The sequence below is a fragment of the Phytophthora cinnamomi genome (genome assembly GCF_018691715.1).
Source record: "Phytophthora cinnamomi strain GKB4 chromosome Unknown Contig39, whole genome shotgun sequence".
Taxonomy (NCBI): domain Eukaryota; phylum Oomycota; class Peronosporomycetes; order Peronosporales; family Peronosporaceae; genus Phytophthora; species Phytophthora cinnamomi.
The window spans coordinates 1259916-1279906 of NW_027150972.1; the positions used below are offsets into that span (position 1 = coordinate 1259916).

Below are 19991 nucleotides of genomic sequence, written 5' to 3' on the forward strand. Positions count from 1 at the left end.
AGGGCAACATGAATTTTTATGGCATGGCAACAACAAGGCGTGAGGTAATCGACGCACGCGAAGTTGGAGATTTAGCAAGATTTGCGAATCATAGCTGCAACCCAAGTTGCAACGTCGAGCGCTGGGAAGTAGCGGGCGAAATATGCTGCGGTTTCTTCGAGAAGAAGCGTATTGCCAGCGGCGAAGAAATTACGGTAGACTACGGTAGCGGGAATGCCGTGTCTAAGGTGAGTGGTGACATACCATATTAATATCGACCATCGGTGCAACAATCAGTGCAACTGCGTTTTGATTGGTAAAAAATCGCTCTAAACTACACGCGGAGCGCTGGGTGTCCGCCATTCTTCTTGTCGCGGCGAAGAGCTGTCAGGATCGCTGTCACTGGCCGCTGGCGTCCGTACGCTGCGTAGATCCTGTCGATAGCGATGTCGCTCGTGAGTCCCGCTCGAACGAGGTACGCCACACTATCCCAGAAAGCTTTCCGTCGTGAATATGCGAACTTATTTGCTCCTCTCTCTGCTCGTGTGAATTCTTTTGCAGGTTTGGTTCCATTCAAGCCGAACTCATACTCGTGCCACAACTGGAACAAATCTCGCGGCCTCTTGGCCAGCCGCACGACTCTGCGTGCACCAACACCAGCAGCAACGTCAGAAACCTCACTGCCCTCTGTCAGCGTTCGGACAACAGGCTGCAATGCGATGCGTCGCATCACAGCCATCATTCTTCGGTGCTCCTGCTGCATTTCTGTTCTCAGCCGAAGGACCTCATTCATGGTGTTTGAGAGCTGGCGCTGCACTCCAAATAACTGTGAGTGTAATGCTGTGAACTCCGTTCGAGTATTGTCTGCGCTCATCCTGGTGGGAATGTTGCTGTGTTCTACAGGTGTGTTGCTATCAGAATATGGGCCGTCTTCTGTGAGCCCAATAAGCTGGAGTTGTGCACCCTCCCCCACGACCTGAATGGGAACCCGTTTGACGGGATTTACCGTAGGGTTTCCGCCAGCATCCCGATACGCTGTAATCACGCGCTGTTTCAGCGCCGTAGGGACTAATGCATAGTCAAACGAGCCGTCGGGCACCAGCGACGCCCACAACAAGACTATACTCAGTTCGTGTGCTACGCCTTCTCCCATTTTCTGCTTGATGACGCTGCCGATTCGGTTGACGAGCAAGTTATCGGTGACAAATCTCATGCCATCTTCGATAACGTAAAAGCACGGGCCCAGTGGACCTGTTAGCACGCTGGCCGTTGCGGCGTCCGGATAAGGCTGCGTGTTATCAATATAAATGCGACGACACTCTTCTGGGCACGCCACCTCCCGCGACGATTTATAAAATCTCTGGTCAAACCACTTCTTGTCCCGTAAGTCGCTGCCCCTTTACGCAAGCTGTGAGTCCCCAGGTTGCCTTGCTTTAGCTTGTGAAATTTATCACCGTCAAATATCTCTTGCAGAAAGCGTCGGACAACACGATCTCCGTCCACCGCGTTCCCAAACACGTAGGGAGACGCACTACTACTCGCCATTTCAAGGTGAACAGCCAAATTCAACAGGACACACACTCGTGGGTCTAAGCTACCCAGCAAAATCTGCTCCGGGGCGTCACGCTCCTCGGAAATATTCTTTGACCAGCGTAGTTGACAGAGTAGTGTGTGAGGGTGCTGTATGTTAGGAGTGAAGCTGTCGAACTTTAGCTGCATCATGTCGTCGATTCTTGTAATCATGTGCCATTGCAAAGTGAGAACACTGCTAATGACGTACTTGATGCTGTCTTTGTCATGATTAGAGCGCACAACCTCGAGGAGGTTAATGAACTCTTCGTATTCGATGGGACGCCGGGCGGCGGACTGCACACCTTCTCGGCGAACCTCGAAGCGTTTCACCGTTTTGATCACCTTATTCACCAGCTCCGAGCGCGTCGGATTGCCTTCTTTTCGAATCGGGTCCCAGGTAACAGCAACACGAGGCATAAAGCACGAGATAGCTTTTTTGGCGAATGCGAGAGTGGAAGATCTGGCAAACACTGGCTTAGCGTCCTCGCCAGGGTATGGCTCACCAAACGCACGAAAATTCATCCACCGGCTAACATCTTCAGGTGTGATGGTTAGCAGCATCTCAGTCGTAAATACGGTCTCCGCAGTGTAGGCACGAGCATCGTTAAAGCTCATGAACTCCGTCAAAATCGCTCTGTAGCGCTTCGGTCTCATTTTTCTCCGTCTTGCACTCCACACCGCAAAGCCAGTTTTGCAACAAGGGGAAAAATGACCACGTCTTTTTTGTATGGAGCTGGTAGCATATCCATGCGACAAGACAAACGCCTAGAGCAACAGAAATTGCAAACGATACCTCAAAGTTAGCAGGGGTTCCGCCATCTTTGGGGGCGATACCACGGCCTAGAGCCGTTATCCACCAATAGGATCGCTCGCTCAGCGGAAATACTACCTTGGTTGCAAAAGGCCAATTACATGCGCGTACCTTTGTAAATGACATGCTTTTAATTTATGCGTCAACCAACATGCTGCAGAAAAGGAAGCCGTGTCATTGCGGAGCGCAACAATGCCGAGGTTACGTGCCTGAATAGGCATACCACGTTTTTTTTACCAATCACATTCCAGCTTCGAAGCACAGTGAGTAAACATCCCCCAGTCGTGAACTCCCCTCCTTTGCTATAGCTATTTCTTACTCTCTTCTTGTGTCTCCGTATCAAATAGAAGAACAGAGAACGGCGAGGAAGTGCGCTGACGACCCCGTAATAAGCAGAGATGTAATAACGAACGCTGTGAGCGAAGCTCCTCTGGACTGTTCCGAGAAGATACCAGATTCACCAGCTTCTTTGCCGTCCCAAACGCTTCAACAGTGCCGCGGTAGTAGTGCTTGTGATGGAGAGTTTCAACGTGATGAGGACTTGTATGCAAGCATTCCCCGTTTGAAGCCAATTTGGTCGACATACAGTGGCAGGAGTGTCTCGCTGTGCAACAGAACCGAAGACAGAGCAGTTCGCCACTCCACTTCTCTTCCGACTCGAGACGTGTCGTTGTGCAAGCATCCGAGTCGATGCAATCGGAAGCGCTCGGTCAAGCGAAACGGACAATTACACTGGTTGTGCGAGCCTCACCGACAGCTCCAAAATGCTGACCAGAGAAAGCGGAATCATCGGGTGAATCATGGAGCTCGGACCACTACGTCTACAGGAGAAGTTGCCTGCGATGATACAGAAGACCGGTCAACCACCACTGACGAGCATGGTCCGAGAGGGGTAACTCCCGTTGCTGTGCAGGCTCATGAGTGTACGTCAGGTTGCAGTACAACTTTGGATTCATCTCGGGCGTCCAAGAGCGACAGGTGCGCATTTTCCAGTCGGTGCAGTCAGCAGCGCACTCAAAAGCAGAATGGAGAGCAAAGATTGTGTGTGCGCCACCGGAGGCATACAAACCAACAACAGCGTGAACGAGGGCAACTACGACAATCGCTCAACAGGCGAGAGGACTACAGTGCATTGGAGACCGGACGTCCGGTGCTTGGAGATATTAAGGAGAGAAAACAGACTGCGGCGGACGTTTGGATTACCGCATCAACCACAAGTGCCAGTCATGGTCTTGAAGATTTGAGAGTAGCTCTGCCCATGGAGCGCAGATCGCGAAAGGTTGATGACGATAGCACAAATGCTCGTAAATATATCTTGTCCCCCCTTGCGGAGATCGCCAAAGTACAACGCGATGAATTAGCGCGACGAATGGAGGCCGACAGGTTACTACTTGCAAAATGGGATGTGATACTGACGGGACACTCGGAAAGAATGTAGTTAATTGCCTAAATAAAATATAGCGTGTTTGTTCGTCTGCAAACGTCTTTATCTTGTTCGCTCAGCATTGAGGGTGCTATCGACTATCTGATGAGTGTCATCGATGCAGCTGCCCGCTTGCAGCAAATCACTTCAAGAGTTGACTTGCTCCACTATGCCACCCACTGACAGACAGCGAATTTCTGCCGTTCACGGAAACATAGTTGAGTGTCCTCACGGTCCTGTCATTTACCGTCTAACCTTGCAAGAGTGTCGTGGTCCTCCTGTTCGTGTTTGTTCGTTGCTTTATGCGGGTAATCACCTATAAAATGCTAACTAGTGACAGTGTGTGTAGTGGGATATGGTGAAACCTGCCAAGAGCATACGAGCTGCCAAAGCGGCAAGACGCGTTCTTAGGACGGTGGAAGCACAATTAGGTTCATCACCAAAGAAGAAGCAGCGCACCGGTACAAACTTTGTTGTTACCGCGGAGGCAGAGGATACCAAAAATCGACTTGCGCGTAATGAGGAGACCAAGAAACGAAACGCTGTAGCACAGTTTCAGCCTCGTGTCGTAAAACGAACCCGTGTGAAGGTGGACATTCAAGCCGGCGCACACGAAGCCCGTGACAATGATGCAATAGGTAAACACTTGGTATATTTAATGTTGGGGCTATGTATTATGCATTGACGTTGTTGATTGCTGTAGTGAAGCTTTTTTTGCAGCTATCGAAGTTCCTTTTCTTCGTATTTGCGGCTGCTGCGGTGAATTAACAAAGTCTTCACGAGCGCTGCTGAAGAAATTCGACCCGAATGCCGACCACTTTGCACCTCTGCGCAATAGTGCTGGAGAGTGTGATGTTATAACAGAAGGGATTGTCACCGACCCAATCAAAAAAGGAGAGATGAATTGGCTCTGTTGGCGATGTGATGATTCCTTGCGGAAGAAGAAGGTACCAACGTTTTGCAGAGCAAGTGGCTTTCGAATTGCACCTGTGCTAAGCGAGCTTGCTTTGCTTAACCGCATGGAGTCGCGGCTCATTGGCCTAGGAGTTTCGTTTACGACATGTATTAATCTTTACTGCGGCGGACAGGATTTACAAGGGGGAACTCCATCAAATACTGGAACGATACTGTGGATGTCGTGTTGGAGCTTCCTAGGCCATTGAGCAAATGTGGTGTCGTATACCTGAAGGCACACAACGCGAAATCCTCGAACATTTTCAGGGTCTGCCCCGATTTAATTCGACGCGCACTATGCTGGCTAATCGATCACAATCCTCTCTACAAAAATGTGATAATATCAGAGGCTAATTTAGCTGCGCTTAGAGAGTTTGATGTCGAAATTGATATGCCAGCGACAACGCTTACGGAGGAAGAGTCACAAGCACTACGAACGAAGCAGAACCACGTAAATGCTGCCACAGCCAGCGTGAATGGTAATCAACATCAACCCTCGGAAGACTGTGACCAGGAGCTCTCAATCCCATCGCCGAGTATCGCTGAGAATACCAAGCATGTTTGCTTTGCTTGCCAAACCACCACCCAAAAATGTGCATCTTGCGGTGAACAACCGGTCGCCGGTGGTGCTACTGCGCTGAAGTCGGTTAGCGTTGCCACTACATCGGATGCTGCGGTCGACCATGACCAAATCGATGTCTTGAATGACTTGATCGAATCATTCGAACTCGGACAAAACGAACCAAATTTCCAGAGTGAATTGGAGAAAATTATTCAAGCGCCAATTTGAACCCGTCAATCCCTGTCCAGGAACTCAAACGCGCTACCGAAACTATTGACGAGTATTCTATAAACCTTCTAATGCAAAACTGCTTTCAGACACTGTTCCCAAACGGAGAAGGCGGATTCAATCCGCTTGACGGCGTCGAAATCAGAACCTATGAGACTCATCTTACTGAGTATTGTGCGCACCTGATGAAGTGGCACGACCGCCGCTACGTCATCCCTAGCAATTTTAAATTCTTTCATTTGAACCTTATTCAGAGGCGGTAAATTGATGGTTTAGTGCGTAGGGTGGCTAATGTGGATAACGCAAGCAACACCGACGGCCACTCCGATACAACACAGTCTACGCCAGATAAAGACGTAAGTAGTGCTATGCAAATCTTAGAGTCGCTCAAACCATATTTTCGAGTAGTGCGGGGTACCGGGTTGTATTGGTCTAATGTACGCGATGACTTCATGAGTATGATTGACAGTCGCGTGCTTCCGACTCGCTGGCCTACATTTTTTCTCACCTTGAGCGCAGCGGATACGATCTGGCCGGACTTTTTCCGAGCCTGCAACCCAGAGCTTACGTTAGATCAGTGCAGGCATTTACAGCCGAAAGAGCGAAGATGACTTTTAAATGAAAACCCTGATATAGCTGCTCGCTTCTTCAGCCACAGGTTCCAATCATTTTTTGGCAACGTGCTATGCGGATCCGAAAAGCCACTAGGCGAAATTATCGATTTTTTCTGGCGGGTAGAATTCCAAAAGCGTGGCTCACCGCATATACACGCGTTGCCCTGGGTAAAAGATGCACCGGACGTCTCGGAACTAGCAAAGACGGATACTGGACGAGACGAACTAGCTGCGTTTGTCGACAATAGTATGTCGGTGCTTTCGAAAAAGATTTCTGAGCTAGAAGCATGCCAGTGTAATACGTGCAAGTCTCAGAGAGAAGCCAATGAGGACGTTTTAGCGTTGCGTCCTCCTGCTTCGCAAAGTGAAGAGTGGAATTGTGATATATCTAGATTAGTACAGCGCGTTCAGCAGCATATTTGCTACGCAACCTCTAGCTGCCGAAAAAAGAGCAGTGAATGTAGGTTTGGATATCCTAAAGAGCTACACCCGCATACTTCAATAGATGCATCGATTGCCACGGATGGAACGCCATCGTTACAGGTCAATCGAAAGCGGGATGATGCTACTATCAATAACTACTCTCCTGTGCGACTGTCTACGTGGAGACCGAACATGGACATTCAGCTAATCGGAAATTCTTACTGAGCTGCTGAGTATGCTGGAGCATACGTAAGCAAAGCAGAGTCCGACACTGCCCAATTTCGAAAAGTAATTAGTAAGGCTGTGAAACGTTGCGATCCTAACTTACCTCATCACGCCATTTTGAAGCGTGTTGCGAATGCTGCTCGCTCTGTCAGGGAGATAAGTGCGCCAGAAGCTTATTTTATCCTACTCCGAGAACTGCCCATGCATGGCAAGTCGAGAAGTGTGACACGTGTAAAAGTGCTTCGTCGCAACTACCGTGTCGACACGCGCGAGGTGCAAAATCTCGAGGATTTCACAGATAGTGTGGTTCAGAGTACTTTGTGTACCAGGATGGAACCTGTCGAACGCGCATATATGAGCCGACCGCTAGATGCACACTTTGATTCCATGACTTTTGCTACATTTGTAGAGCAGTATGAGGCAGTGGAAAAAATCCGTTCAACCCTGGTGTCAAACGGTCTTTGGAAGCGAATCGACGGAGGAGGCTACATTAAGCGCCGCACAAAGCCTCACGTCATTAAAATGTCACCATGGATTTGGCCTGATGTAAATAATGCCAATTTTTGCTATGCTGAGCTCTTTCTACACGTTCCTTGGCGAGATTTAGATAGTTTGCCTGATAATGATTAGGATTGCATTGCACGGTTTCTTGAGGAGCAAGGTAAGTCTTTAGACAACGAATTGCTCGTAGAATCAAATGCAAAGATTGCTCGCCAGCACAATCTTGAACTAATCAAGAAGACAAAATCTACACATTGTTGTACTCATTTACCCCCTTCCGAATATGTCTTCGTTGAGGAATCTGGGCATCTGAGTGGTGACCAACAACATAACACACCTACCTCTCAAGACCCAGTAATAGCAAAAGAGTGGTCTGCAAAACATGAATATTCAGCGGAAGACATTCTAAGAGCAAGATCTTTCATTAAAAGCTATGTGAAGCCCTTTATGAAAGAGAAACGGGGAATTTCAAAGTTTAATGCCCGTAACGAAAGTACATGTCGCTGTCCGACTGCCGCCGAGGATAATAGCGTGGCTGTCATGTCAGACTCACAGTGGATACCTTTTGCCCTAGCAATGGCACAGTCACGAGCTCGATTTAAGTCTATTATTGATGGCTCATCTCGCAAACCCCTGCAACTAATCATTAATAGTGAGGGCGGGTCAGGAAAAAGCTGGTTAATTGAACACATAGCAAACGATGTTAGAAACGTGTTTTACGAAAGTAAAGAAGACCGAACTACAGATCGCATCCGACTGCTCGCTCGCCAAGGCACTGCTGCCTTTAATATTAAAGGTCAGACGTTGTGTTCTGCCTTAGGATTTAGTTCTTTTTCAAAATCAGCGTTCTCTGTACCTTATGTATCGCTGATGACGCAGGCAAATGGGGCAACGAAACTCAATTCTCTCCGACAATATAAAGATGTACACTTAGTGATAATAGATGAGTTTAGTGTGATTTCGTGGGGAATGCTGCACTGGATAGATGAAAGAATGCGTGAAATGTGGCCGTATCACAGTCAGCTACGCCTTGGCGGCCGCAACATTATATTTACAGGGGATGTCGCGCAGTTAGATCCTGTTGTCCCGTACTCGCTATCAACACCTGCGCACAATATTTATAACGATGTTCAACGAAAAGGACGCGAGCTTTGGGTAGATATTAGGTTTGTGTGCACGTTAACGACTCAAAACCGTGGCAAAAACGACCCTGAATGGTTTGACGCATTACGGCGTTTGCGGAAGCGAGTTGCTACACCTGCTGATATAAAGCTCTTTAACACAAAACATAATGCACAAACTCGAGTACCGTCCAGTTTTGCCAAAGCGAAGCATATAGCGCATAAGAATATTGACGTGAATGCTGCAAATAAGAAAGTCTGAATGCTGCTGACATGCCTGTCATCCACATCAATGCCCAACATCATGTTCAACAGAAACGACTTCACTGCCAGCGCGATATCCCGGAAGGAACTGTGCAAGCACTTCTTAGTGAGGCAAAGCAGACGAATTCAGATCGTGATCGAGTTGTCTCAACCAAGCTGAAATTATGCATTGGAGCTCCTGTTACTCTTACGTTTAACTTAGAGCAGTCCGCCGGACTTTGTAATGGCACTAACCGCATAGTTTACGATCTTATCTTTGCTTCAGACTGCGAATTGCCTATTGTGCTCATCCGAATCACTGACCCATATCTCGGACCATCATTTTTGAGCGACATTCCAAGTATTGTGCCGATTATTCCAAAGGAAGTAGCTGGGGCAAAAAAAATAGCGACTTTCGCGTTGTGAGAAGAGGTATCCCTTTGCGTCTTGCGTACGCCATAACAATCCATAAGGTTCAGGGTCTAACATGTGATCAAGTTGTGTTTCATAGCTCTTCTATTCCTGATGTGGCATTTGCCTACGTTGCGTTGTCGCGGGTACGGGAAAGATCTTCGATCATCCTAACCCAACCTCTCACCTACGACAAGCTGCAGACCTCGCCGGACAAATTGGCCCTTTTCCAGGCTGAAGAGTCCCGGGTTGCTGTGGCTGTTGCCAATACCATTCAGCAAGCGACTCCAATCGTGGAAGCGATGAAGGACACACAGCCACACTTCCACGATTGTAAACCATGCTCGTATATCTCCCGGACACGCGCCCGCTACATGATAAACACCGACGAACCTGGATCTTCTCGTGAGGATCGCGACGAAGTGAGATGTGCGCCGGGCGTTCGAAATTGACCACGGGATGTATGTGGTAATCAATGCTTGAATGGAGATAAACACGTCGAGTCTCCACATTGGGCGTCTCAGTCGGGTTGCCATGTCACGACCGCAGTTGTCGTACCACCTCGTGCATTTACCACGACTGTGGTACGGTGATCGTGCCGTATCAGGAACTACTGTGTAGACTACTCGATCATGGATCTTTCGCACCACACATTTTTACGAGCCTCGGAAAGTTGCTGGGTGAACACGTGCGGGTGATGACATTGCCCTTGCCCCGATCTCTCTTAGTGCAACTGGAATCGGATTGGGTCGCTGGACAATGGGCCTGTGAGTCACACGGTGATGAAAAACGCGTCTGGATTAGCCCTGAACGAGATGGATGTCGCCCCACAAGCAGTCCGGCTACACATACTAATATATAACGCGGTGAAGGCTTGAAAATGGGGGGAGGGGGAGGGCGTCTATAAACCGGCACATGTCGGTATTATACGTCGCCCCCTAAGCAACCCGTAGCGGGATGCTGCCATAGTAACGGTAAAGGACATTTCGGTTAAATAGAGTAATCGTAATGGACTTTTTATCGGATTATCTGACTTCGATCTCACATACTGATCTGCTTAAGAGTGAACGAAAATGAACCGAAAGCTACCGCGAATACGTCAAGTGCAAGTCAAGGATGACAGCTTGAATTTTTTGGCAGAGCGATTGGAAATGGCCGCTGTCACACTGGCACCAGTGTTGTCGTGGCATAAATTGTTCCGAGTATCCGAGAAGTTGAACTAGTCTTCGTCGAACTCGACTCCTCTGGCCTTGTGCAATCTCTTCATCATTTTGACGGCGAACGTGAGCTGACTCTTTCTTGTGGAGATATCATCTAATGGTATAGAAGCCAAAAGCTAGTTTAGTCGTGAGGACGAAAGTAAATAAGAAAGGTTGCTAACCTTACCAAGTGATGGCTCGGCAAACTGCTTCGCAAACTGCTCGATGCGATGTTCGATCGCTCCACAGGAAGCTAGTTGCAACCTCGTGTCATTGATAACGTTTCTCTAGAGCTGATTGCGCAGCGCGGTTCGCTTCTTGCTCCATATCACATTTCTGCTATCATTCCGCAATTGCGGGGGCGTACCCGTTGAACGCATTCTGCTCGTTGAGCATGGAAATAAGCCGGTTCATTTACTTCATAATTGCAGCTTGGTCGCACTTCCAAGCTTTTTTCTTCTTGGTCTGTAGCAAGTGACGCACAGTAACTCTGCTCCAATCTTTCATTGAGAGCAATCCGGTCATTGAGCCGGTGCCGTTCTTCGTCCTGAAGGAAACCTTGATCATGCAGCGAAGCTTGATTTCCATTCAGAGAGGCGGCAAATGCCGCGAGGTCGGCGTGACACGAAGCGGCTCCAGAAAATTTGCCCAAGTCTCTGCTCAGTGACCCGGCCAGCGACAAGCCCATAAGACATGCGACGGAAGAGCACAAGAGAAGACCGAAGACACAAGGGAGAAAGAAGGCTCAAGCAAGTCCAGACAGAGAGCCGAAGAAGATTGCTCAAGATCGTCCAGACTCCGCCATAGTGAAGTCAAGTCAAACTCCAGACTCATTGGTCTCCGGACCCCGGACGCAGGGTTCCAGACACCAGGCTCCGGACGAAGATCTTCGATGGGCGACCGGCCGCGCCCTGTCCCAGCCTGATTTGTACCCAGAAAGGCCTTCCAAGTTTCAAGTATACTCCGACCAAGATGTTAACGACCGACCAAGACGACCGACCATGATATGTTATGCACCGACCAGATTCCTGCCCTATCCATGACTTGCTCGACATGCGACGTGATTACGCCACGCCGCGACTATAGTGAAACCAAGATAAAAGAGCTGATTCCAGAGAGAACAGTGGATACAGAAGCCTAAGAAAAGATAATCAGAGAGTTCAATTTGCCAAGAAGGGCGCAAGTGCTTCCCCGTCCCCAGGGACGAGGTGTGCTGTCAAGTAAGCGAGAGGAACAAGCCTCGACCGGAGGGATTAACTCTGCCGGCGGCCCTAAGTTACAAGACCTGCGCTTGGACGCGTCGTGACCGCGAATACCGCCGTGGAACTCTCCCAAAGGCTAAAACCAAGTTAGGTGGTGATCGGGCGACGCGCGCTCCGAAGTGACCTGTCCTATTTCATATTCCAGTTGTTGGTCCTTCGTTCGGAGGTCCCATTCCATATTAACTGCGTTTCTAGGAGGTTGTGTGTAGTCACCCCTAGATCCGATCGATTGACTACTGTGTGATAGGATTGTATATTGTCTGACCGGAGGTTGTTCTCCTTTTTGGAGTTGAACGTTTGGAAAGTCTTCCGCCTGGAGCTAATTATCTCCTTGCGGGAGCTGGTGCGCGTGAGTGAAGGGTGCTTTCGGACTCGACCGGTGGTCCGGAAGAAACTCCACTAGACCGGTGTACGGGCCCCCCGCTCAATGCCCCTCCAAAGAATAAGTAGCGGCTGTATATTTGTATTTTTGCATATTAACTCTCTGATTTTGAAGGTTTGGCTGGAAGGGTCTGCTTGTGATCTCAACCCCAGTCGTGGAGACCTACGTTTGAAGTAACGTAAGTGCTCTACACCCAAGACCTTATCATTGTGAAGACAACTCATCAGGTGAAGTTCGTTCTATCGAAGATAAACGATACCTACAGGGATTCACAAGGTCACACGCCACCTCCGTTGGGAGCACCTAGTGCTGCTATCGGAGTCTGACCCCATTGGGAAAATCCGTAAGGAGGAGTAATTCTCCGGACGGGCGGCCCCGTGGCATCGTGCTATACACCTGGGCGGCAAAAGGCGCTCACCCGCCTCGCCACAGCTGGTGCGCGTGCCCGGATTTGGTAGTCCGTGGAATTTCACCGAGTTGTTTTTATATTATATTGATTGAGATCTAGGGTGTTGACTGCTAACGATCTTCTAACCGTGGTTGATATGGCTGGAAGTGGAAGCAGGAAGAAGGAAGGGCGACGGCAGTCGGCGGAGTCTGAACCAAGCCGGCAGTCGCGCCGAGTCGCGAACTTGGGAGTCGAGCCGCATCGACCTCTGGAAGACGTCGAACGTGATGCCCGGAAGGCCAACGCGGCAAAACGCAAAGCTGCCAAGGAAGCGAAGGAAGCGTCGGCTCCAGGCGAGACGACTTCTGGACCCGCTGTTCCAGACGCGCACCAAGTGTCCGAGGACGGCGACCAGGAGACGGCTCCGGGAGATGCTGACACTTCCATGTCGGCGGACTCGAAGCTGGGTCCGGATGACGAGGACAAGTCCGCTCCGGACATGTCCGCCAAGGCGTCTGCGGGAGGCGCCGATATGGTTGAGCCCCCGGTGGGTGGTCGAGTTTCGAACTCCCCCCAACCGGAACATGAGGTCGAGGCTTCCGACGTCGGCGACGAAGTCCAATACGTTGGGACGAAGAAGTCTTTAGAGGGTCCGGCTGACGACGTCGAAGTTGTCGAAGTTGACTCCGAGCCGGACGACGAAGTGCAGCGGGTGAAGGTCGAACCGGCGGTCAAGAAGGAAGCCCACCTGTCTACGGTTCAGGAAGACCAAGTGCTCGAGGACACGGAAGTGACTTCGCCGAAGTCCCCCGCAACGGCTTCTGCCCGAACGCCGACTCAAGTCCGAACGACACCGGTGTCTCCATCGGAAGTTCAAGTGAAAGCGTATGTGGCTGAACAAGTGCGACGATGGGAGAGGGACGTCTCCGAAAGAAGTGTTCCCCCGAACATCAAGTATGAATGGCCTCAAACTCATCTGGATTCAACGACCTACATGTCTGCTATCCTGACTACCTCCGAGTACTTACGGAATCGGACATCGATGGCCGTGGAGGCGGACGCTTGGATTGCCGAGATGGAGCTTACACGTCGGACGTTTGGAGTCACCCGAGACTGGACGGCTGCGACGATTCCGGTCGGACTCTTCTCCCCACGCGAGTGTGTTGCGGTCCTTCAGACGCAATTGTTCGAGTCCGGCTTCAGTTTTCTGAACTTGGTTCCTGGCTGGTTCCGGACACGAGCTAACAAGGCGCACCCGGACTTGGTCCGCCACGTCGTCGAAGAGATGCTCCTGCTGCTGTCCATCGAGATGGCCGAGCTGAAGCAGCTGACGACCAAGGCGTCCGAAGTCCAAGCGCAGACGGCTCGCCCCGAACGACCGCGTCCAGACTTGGCTGCACCGGAGTTTGACTCAGAGATGACCGACCACGAAGTCGAGTTGCTGGGACGCGGCTACATCCAGATGCTCAAGGTGTCTGGACTTCAGACGCCGCGAAGTCCGAGGAGCCCCGCGGTGAGTGAGCCTGGACCCAAGCGCGTCCAACGTGTGCCGGCGCTCGCACCTCCGTCGTCCATCCCGACGCCTGAGTCCCCGCGATCTGTGTCGTCGTCCGCTTTCCGAAGTCTGGAAAGCACTCGACCTGGCAGTGTGGCGTCCGGTCTGGATGCCTCGGTCAAGTCGGGATCTCGAGCATCATCAAGCCTCTTCGGGACGTCAGGTGGCTCGGACGAGTCGCTTGCTAGCGCCACGTCAGGATCGCGAACCTCGAGGGACAGCTCGTCCGGATCTTCGAGACTGATCTGGGGTCGGGACGCTGGATCACACATGCCGGCCGTTCCAAACGCGATGACTGCCCAGGCGCTTGGTGGTGTGGCTCCGGTTGAATCCGCGATGGCCATATACGTCACCCAGGAAGCATTCCCTCCGAACCCAGTGCGCGTGGATCAGGACGATGTCGTTATGTCGGAGTCCGAACGGTCGCACGCCCGGGGACGGGGGTCGAAGACATTCCGACGTCGCTTCAAGCGTCGAAGTCCGTCGCCATCCGAAAGCTCCAGTAGCGACTATGATAGCCGACGCCGCAGGTCCAGCCGACGCTCCCAGTCTGAACGTTCGTACCGCCCGGGACGATCACATGATTCAGCCAGTTCTGGAAGCACACAAGTCGCCTTGAACGCCATGTTCCAGGTGCAGGAGGCGGTCGCCCGGATGGAGAGGCACCAGGACTCCGCGCTCGAGAAGCTGAACACCAAGCTGGACTTGGAAGTCGCTCGGAGGTTCGGACCCCCGGCTCGGGACCCATCTGCGAAGGTGGAGTCTACCCGGAGCCCGGCCGACGACACTTGGACACGCCGCGAGGCGGAGACCCGGGAAGCCGCTCGACTGGAAGCCGCGCGTCTGGAACGTGAGCGAGCCGACGCACTCCTGGCACAGTATCGTGCCCAGACGGAGGCATGTCAGGCCGACGAAGCGCAGCGCGTGGCGGCCATGATGGAATCCTTGCAGCGCGAGCTGGAAGACATGCGCGCGGGGCGGGCCCAGGAGCGAGATGCGGCCAAGAATGTCCAGATGTTTCTGACTGGACAGTTGCGCGACCTTCGTGCAACATCCTCCCAGACTCCTCCGCGACCATTCGCATTCAGACCTGATTCGGCAACTCGGGACCCTCATGTGACAACGGAAAATCCAGTGGCGACCAGTCGTCAGGTCAGGCGTCCAGAATCCAGTGGCGTAATCAGTGATGACGTAATCAGGGGAAATGTCACACGGACCTCGACGAACCTCGACGAATTCCTGGCGGCCCAGCTTCGGGCGACTCTCAGCGCCGCCACCAAGGCTGACGCCGCGCCGCCGCGGGTCAAGACCGAGAACGCCCCCGATGCCCCCGAACGTGGACACGCCGACGCGCGCCCTGAACGAAAGGCGCAGGCGGAGGGCGTGCCGCAGCGCAAGGCGCAAGCTGGCTCGGCGAGGTCTGCGAGTGGCAAGTCGACAGTGCGAGGGGGAAGGGACACCTCGTCCCGTGGAGAGAAATCGAAGAAACCCCCCAAGCACCGTGGTGACCCGGATAGTACCGATTCTGGCTCAAGCTCCGACGGGAGTTCTTCGGACTCCGAGAGCTCCGAGAGCTCGTCGTTTAAAGATGTCACCCCGAACACACCGACTGTTGCAGGACCTGGAGGGACGCTATTCACGTTCTGTAGTGGGTCTAACTTGACTCACTACTTTAGCTTACACGTTGCGCAACGTGTATGAGGAAGCGTAAGTACTTAGTAATTACTTAGGTTAATTATATTTGAGTACACAAATATAAGTTAACTTTAGACAAGACTCCAAGTAGCTAGTTTAAGGTAAAATGAGAACTGTATTGTTTGTAAATTGATCTTCCTCTAAAATCTGCTAAAAACTGTTTATCATCTATGAAAGGGTTGGCAGCGGCTGGCTGTCAGAGCCCCGCTAATATGCATGTCTCTGATTGGTAGAAAGATGCTGCTTTCTACCAATAGGATCTTTTGGGTATGTGTGGACCACTCACTGTGGTGGTCCACTTCAATGTATCCATTGGTGTGTCTTACACCAAGGTGAGGAAGTATCCAAAACTTTTAACAGATAACCTATCTGTTAAATTCACAAGTGGCTTGCAGCCACTTGTGCGTGTAACCCCGTTACACCATCCCCCCCTTAAGGTTAGACGCGCGGGGTCCCCGCACGTCAATCTTTTGGAACTGACCATTCGTCAATTCTCCGCGTAAGGAGAAGAAAATCCGCGCTCATTCAACGATGAGCGCGCCTCAGAAGAAGTCCGCAAAGTCGATGGGGAGTCATCTCTCCATCGACGACTACTTCGAACGCCAGAAGGCGAAGTATGGTGACGTCGTCGACTTCGACGACGACGATGAAGACATGGAGGGCGAGGAGGACTCGCCCTCAAAGCGTAAAGACTCAGTGTCGAGCGAATCACTCGACCCTCACGCTAAGAACGTTCGTCCGCGTGAAGGGGACGAATCGGACGCTTCGAGTTCGAAGCGTTCGCGTACTGAGAGCGATACCCCACTCGCTTCCGCTGGGGCTCTCAGTACTCCGCGCGCTGCTGCTGCAGCGCGTGATGTCAAAGCTCAAGGCTCTCCGCGCGCTGCGCCTGCAGCGCGCGATCCGTGGATGCCGTCCGCATCCGAGATTGCGGACCGGTTTGGGAACTCGGTACCTCCGAATGAGGTACCGCTGTACGTATGCAGGGCCATCAAAGATGACGCTGTGGCTGCCGAGCTGCACTTTGATGCGGAAACGCATCAAAGGCGCGATTACTACATCGGACTCTTTCATGAGCTCCGATGGTTTCAAAGCAAGAAGACTTCTTCTCGCAGCAAAGTGCCCGAGTGGCAGGCACTTTGTCAAAGTTGGAACGCCTTTGTTGATAACTTCAACAAGAGGCCGAGTGCTTACCGTGATCGGATTAAGCAAGCGCGTGATCGCTTCGAGACGTACTCGAAGCGTGGAAAGCTGGAGCAACTCCACGTTGCTGCGGAGGAGGCGAATGTGCCGTGCGCTGTGCCCGAGGGCTTTCAGTGCACGAAGTGCTTTCCAGGCGCGGTCCGCTTGAGCGACCGCGACCTGAACGGGTACACGTCGTTCCGTGTGCCCGAGAGTCTCAAAGAGCTCCGTGCTAAGTTCTTAGCACGTGAGGGCTCGGGCGCTGGCGATGATCGCAGCGCTCGTGTTACTTCCGGTGTGCCAGCGCGTACTGCTCCTCGTACGCCCTCACCATTTCCGGAACGTCCTCCAGCAAGACGTTCCGCGGCTCCCATGTATCTCGATGGGGAGGAAATCCTCTCCAACGAATACGAAAACGAGCCCCTTGAGGGTTCGTTTTCGGGATACTATGGTCAACAATCCGCTCAACAATCCAGCGGGTTGAGCCGTGGGCGTCACGGATCGGCGGTGGCGGGGGTGGGAACACGCCCCGGGTATGATCAGCCCCGGGCTGATCAGTATGCGCCTCTCCACGACCGGGTGACCGCCGTGGAGCGTCTGCAGGGCGCTGAGTTTGCCGCCCTGAAACAGGAGCTGGCGAACCAGAAGGCCCAAGTTGCGGCGGTCTCGCAGACCGCCTCGAACATCCAGGTCGAGCTGGGGACCCAGATGAAGGGGTTGCTCCAGCGCGTCCGCGCGCTGGAGGAGAGGTTGCTCGTCGCCGAGGCCAAGTCCTCCGCTTCTGCCTCGGCTCCTGCCGAGGCTTCGGGTCAGCCGAGCTAGATGGCTCGTGCTGCAGGTATGGCTTCAGCCGTCCGACGTAGAAGGTCGGATGGAGGCGCATGCTAGACGGTATGTCTAGCGTGTAAGCGTTGCCGTGCCGTGCCAACACAGTGAACGGCCCGATGAAGCGCGGAGCAAGCTTGCTTGCTCCGAAGTTCGAGACTGCATGTTTAGGCAGGTTTTGTGTAGCTAACAAAACTAATGAACCAACTTCGAATTCATTTGTGTTGCCTCTGCCCACATTGTCTGCGTTCAGCTTCTGTTGATCAACAGAAGCTGCTATTGTGTCTTGGACAAACCGAATCACGGCTTGTCTTTTTGTAAGGAAGTTGATTGCATCCGAGCTGAAGTTATTCAGCTCGCTCTCCGCTAGAGGCCCGGCCTCTGCGTGGTTCTTTGCGGTGTCTGCGCTCTGCGCAGACCCGTGGTCGTTAGCCTTGTTCTTGGGGGAGTCTGCGCCCTGCGCAGACTCATGTGGTTTGTCCATTGTTGCAGCTGACACTGTGCAAGTGTCAGCGGTTTTCTGCGGCTGCTGTATTGCAGTCGTAGATCCTCCCCCACTTAAAGTGGGAGCCATCACTTTGAGTAAACTCGGTAAACGTGGATGCCGTATGGCATTCACGTAGAACGGTGTATGCCCGGTCGAGGCATGCACTGAGTTGTTGATGACAAACTCTGCCATCGATAAGCACTCGCTCCAGTATTGGAACGAGTGGGCGTAGCTCTTCAAAATGTCGACGAGCACGCGATTCACGCGCTCGGTTTGACCGTCCGTCTGCGGATGATCCGCAGTCGACATGGAAAGCTGGCTCCCAAGAAGTGTAAACACTTCTTGCCACAGATGCGCTGTGAAGCGCGGGTCTCTGTCCGACACGATGTCGGACGGCATGCCATGGTGTTTGAACACCATGTCGACGAGCAGACGGGCTGTCTGCTTCGCGGTCACCTCTGCTGGCACCGCAGCAAGATGTACCATCTTGCTGAAACGGTCTACAAAGACCACAACACCGGTGTTCCCTCCGCTGTCCGGGGGAAGACCAAAGATGAAGTCCAAAGACATGGACTTCCAACACTCCGACGGAGTCGGTAGTGATTGCAGTGGAGCCTGCGCGAATGGCGCAGGCTTCACGCGTTGGCATACCTCGCAAGCACGGATGTACTTGCGCACCCACTCTATACTGGTGGTGCCAGTAGAAGTCGCGCGTGAGAAGGACGTAAGTCTTCTCACGTCCGAGATGTCCCGCAGTCGGGGCATCATGATACTCGTACATGATCCTGAGTCGCAGGTCATGGTCATTTGGCACGACAACGCGATCCGCGTTGTCGTCGACTGCGTTGTAGAGTAGCAGTCCGTCGTGCACACGAAAGCGGTGTGCACGCGCTCGAAGGTGCTTGGGCAGCTTCTGACGGGACTTGTCAGAAGGCGCTGTGCCATAGGCCAGCAAGAGCTTCGCGTCCGCGTCGTGCGCGTACGCGGCCTTCACATCATCCAACAGAGATGATGTGGGTTTGCTCGATCGCATGGCGTCAATGGCATTGACGTCAACAGCTTCTGCATAGTCTGGCCGACGTGATAACGCGTCGGCCACCACGTTCAATCTTCCGGGTTTGTATTCGACCCGGAAGTTATACTCCGCAAAGAATGAGAGCCATCTCGCCATTCTTTGTGAAATGTGTGGCGACTTCACTGCGGTGCGCAGTGAAGCATGGTCGGTGTAGACCACAAATGGTCTACTTCCAAGCAAATACACTCGGAACTTTGCGAGTGCATACTTCATGGCAAGGAGTTCCTTGTCATGCACCGGATAGTTGCGCTCAGCTGGCTTCAGCTGACGCGATTGGTAATAGACGACACGATCACGGCCCTCGTGATCGTGCTGCATTAACGCGCATCCGATCGCGAAATCGGATGCGTCACACACTACGTGAAATGGGCGATCTTGGTCAGCCACTGCCAAGATCGGCGCCTCAGTCAAGCCCCGCTTGACTGTATCGAATGCCTTTTGGCAATCGGGTGTCCAATTCCACACAGCTTCTTTCTTAAGAAGCTGTGACAGCGGGCGGATCTTGCCCGCATAGTCCTCCACGTACTTGCACAAGTACGTGGCCAAGCCAAGGAACTGCCTCAGTTCCTTGACACTTGAAGGCGTTGGCCATTCGTTAATCACTCTGACCTTTTCTGGGTCAGGGCGGACACCATTCTTCCCTACGAGACACCCGAGGACGGGTATCTCGCTCGCCCCGAAGATACACTTCTTCAGGTTCGCGTAGAGCTTATGCTTTCGCATAAGCTCAAGTAGCTGTCGGAGATGCACCCTGTGCATCTCTACGTCGGTCTTCCCGTCCACAGCCCGGCTGTGGATGAATACATCATCGAAGTAGCTCGGTGCGAAGTCGCGCACCGAGCGCAACAAGTGCGTCACGCACCTGTTGAAAGTC

General features: G+C 52.3%; 1 protein-coding gene across 1 annotated transcript; it reads right to left on the minus strand.

Moving 5' to 3' along the window:
* Positions 1-313: 313 nt before the first annotated feature.
* Positions 314-2205, minus strand: IUM83_10702 (uncharacterized protein; the record flags this gene model as incomplete). Its single annotated transcript, XM_067935218.1, has 2 exons — positions 314-620; positions 1760-2205. 2 exons carry the CDS (start codon positions 2203-2205, stop codon positions 314-316), a joined length of 753 nt encoding a protein of 250 aa, XP_067791576.1.
* Between the last annotated feature and the right edge of the window lie 17786 nt (positions 2206-19991).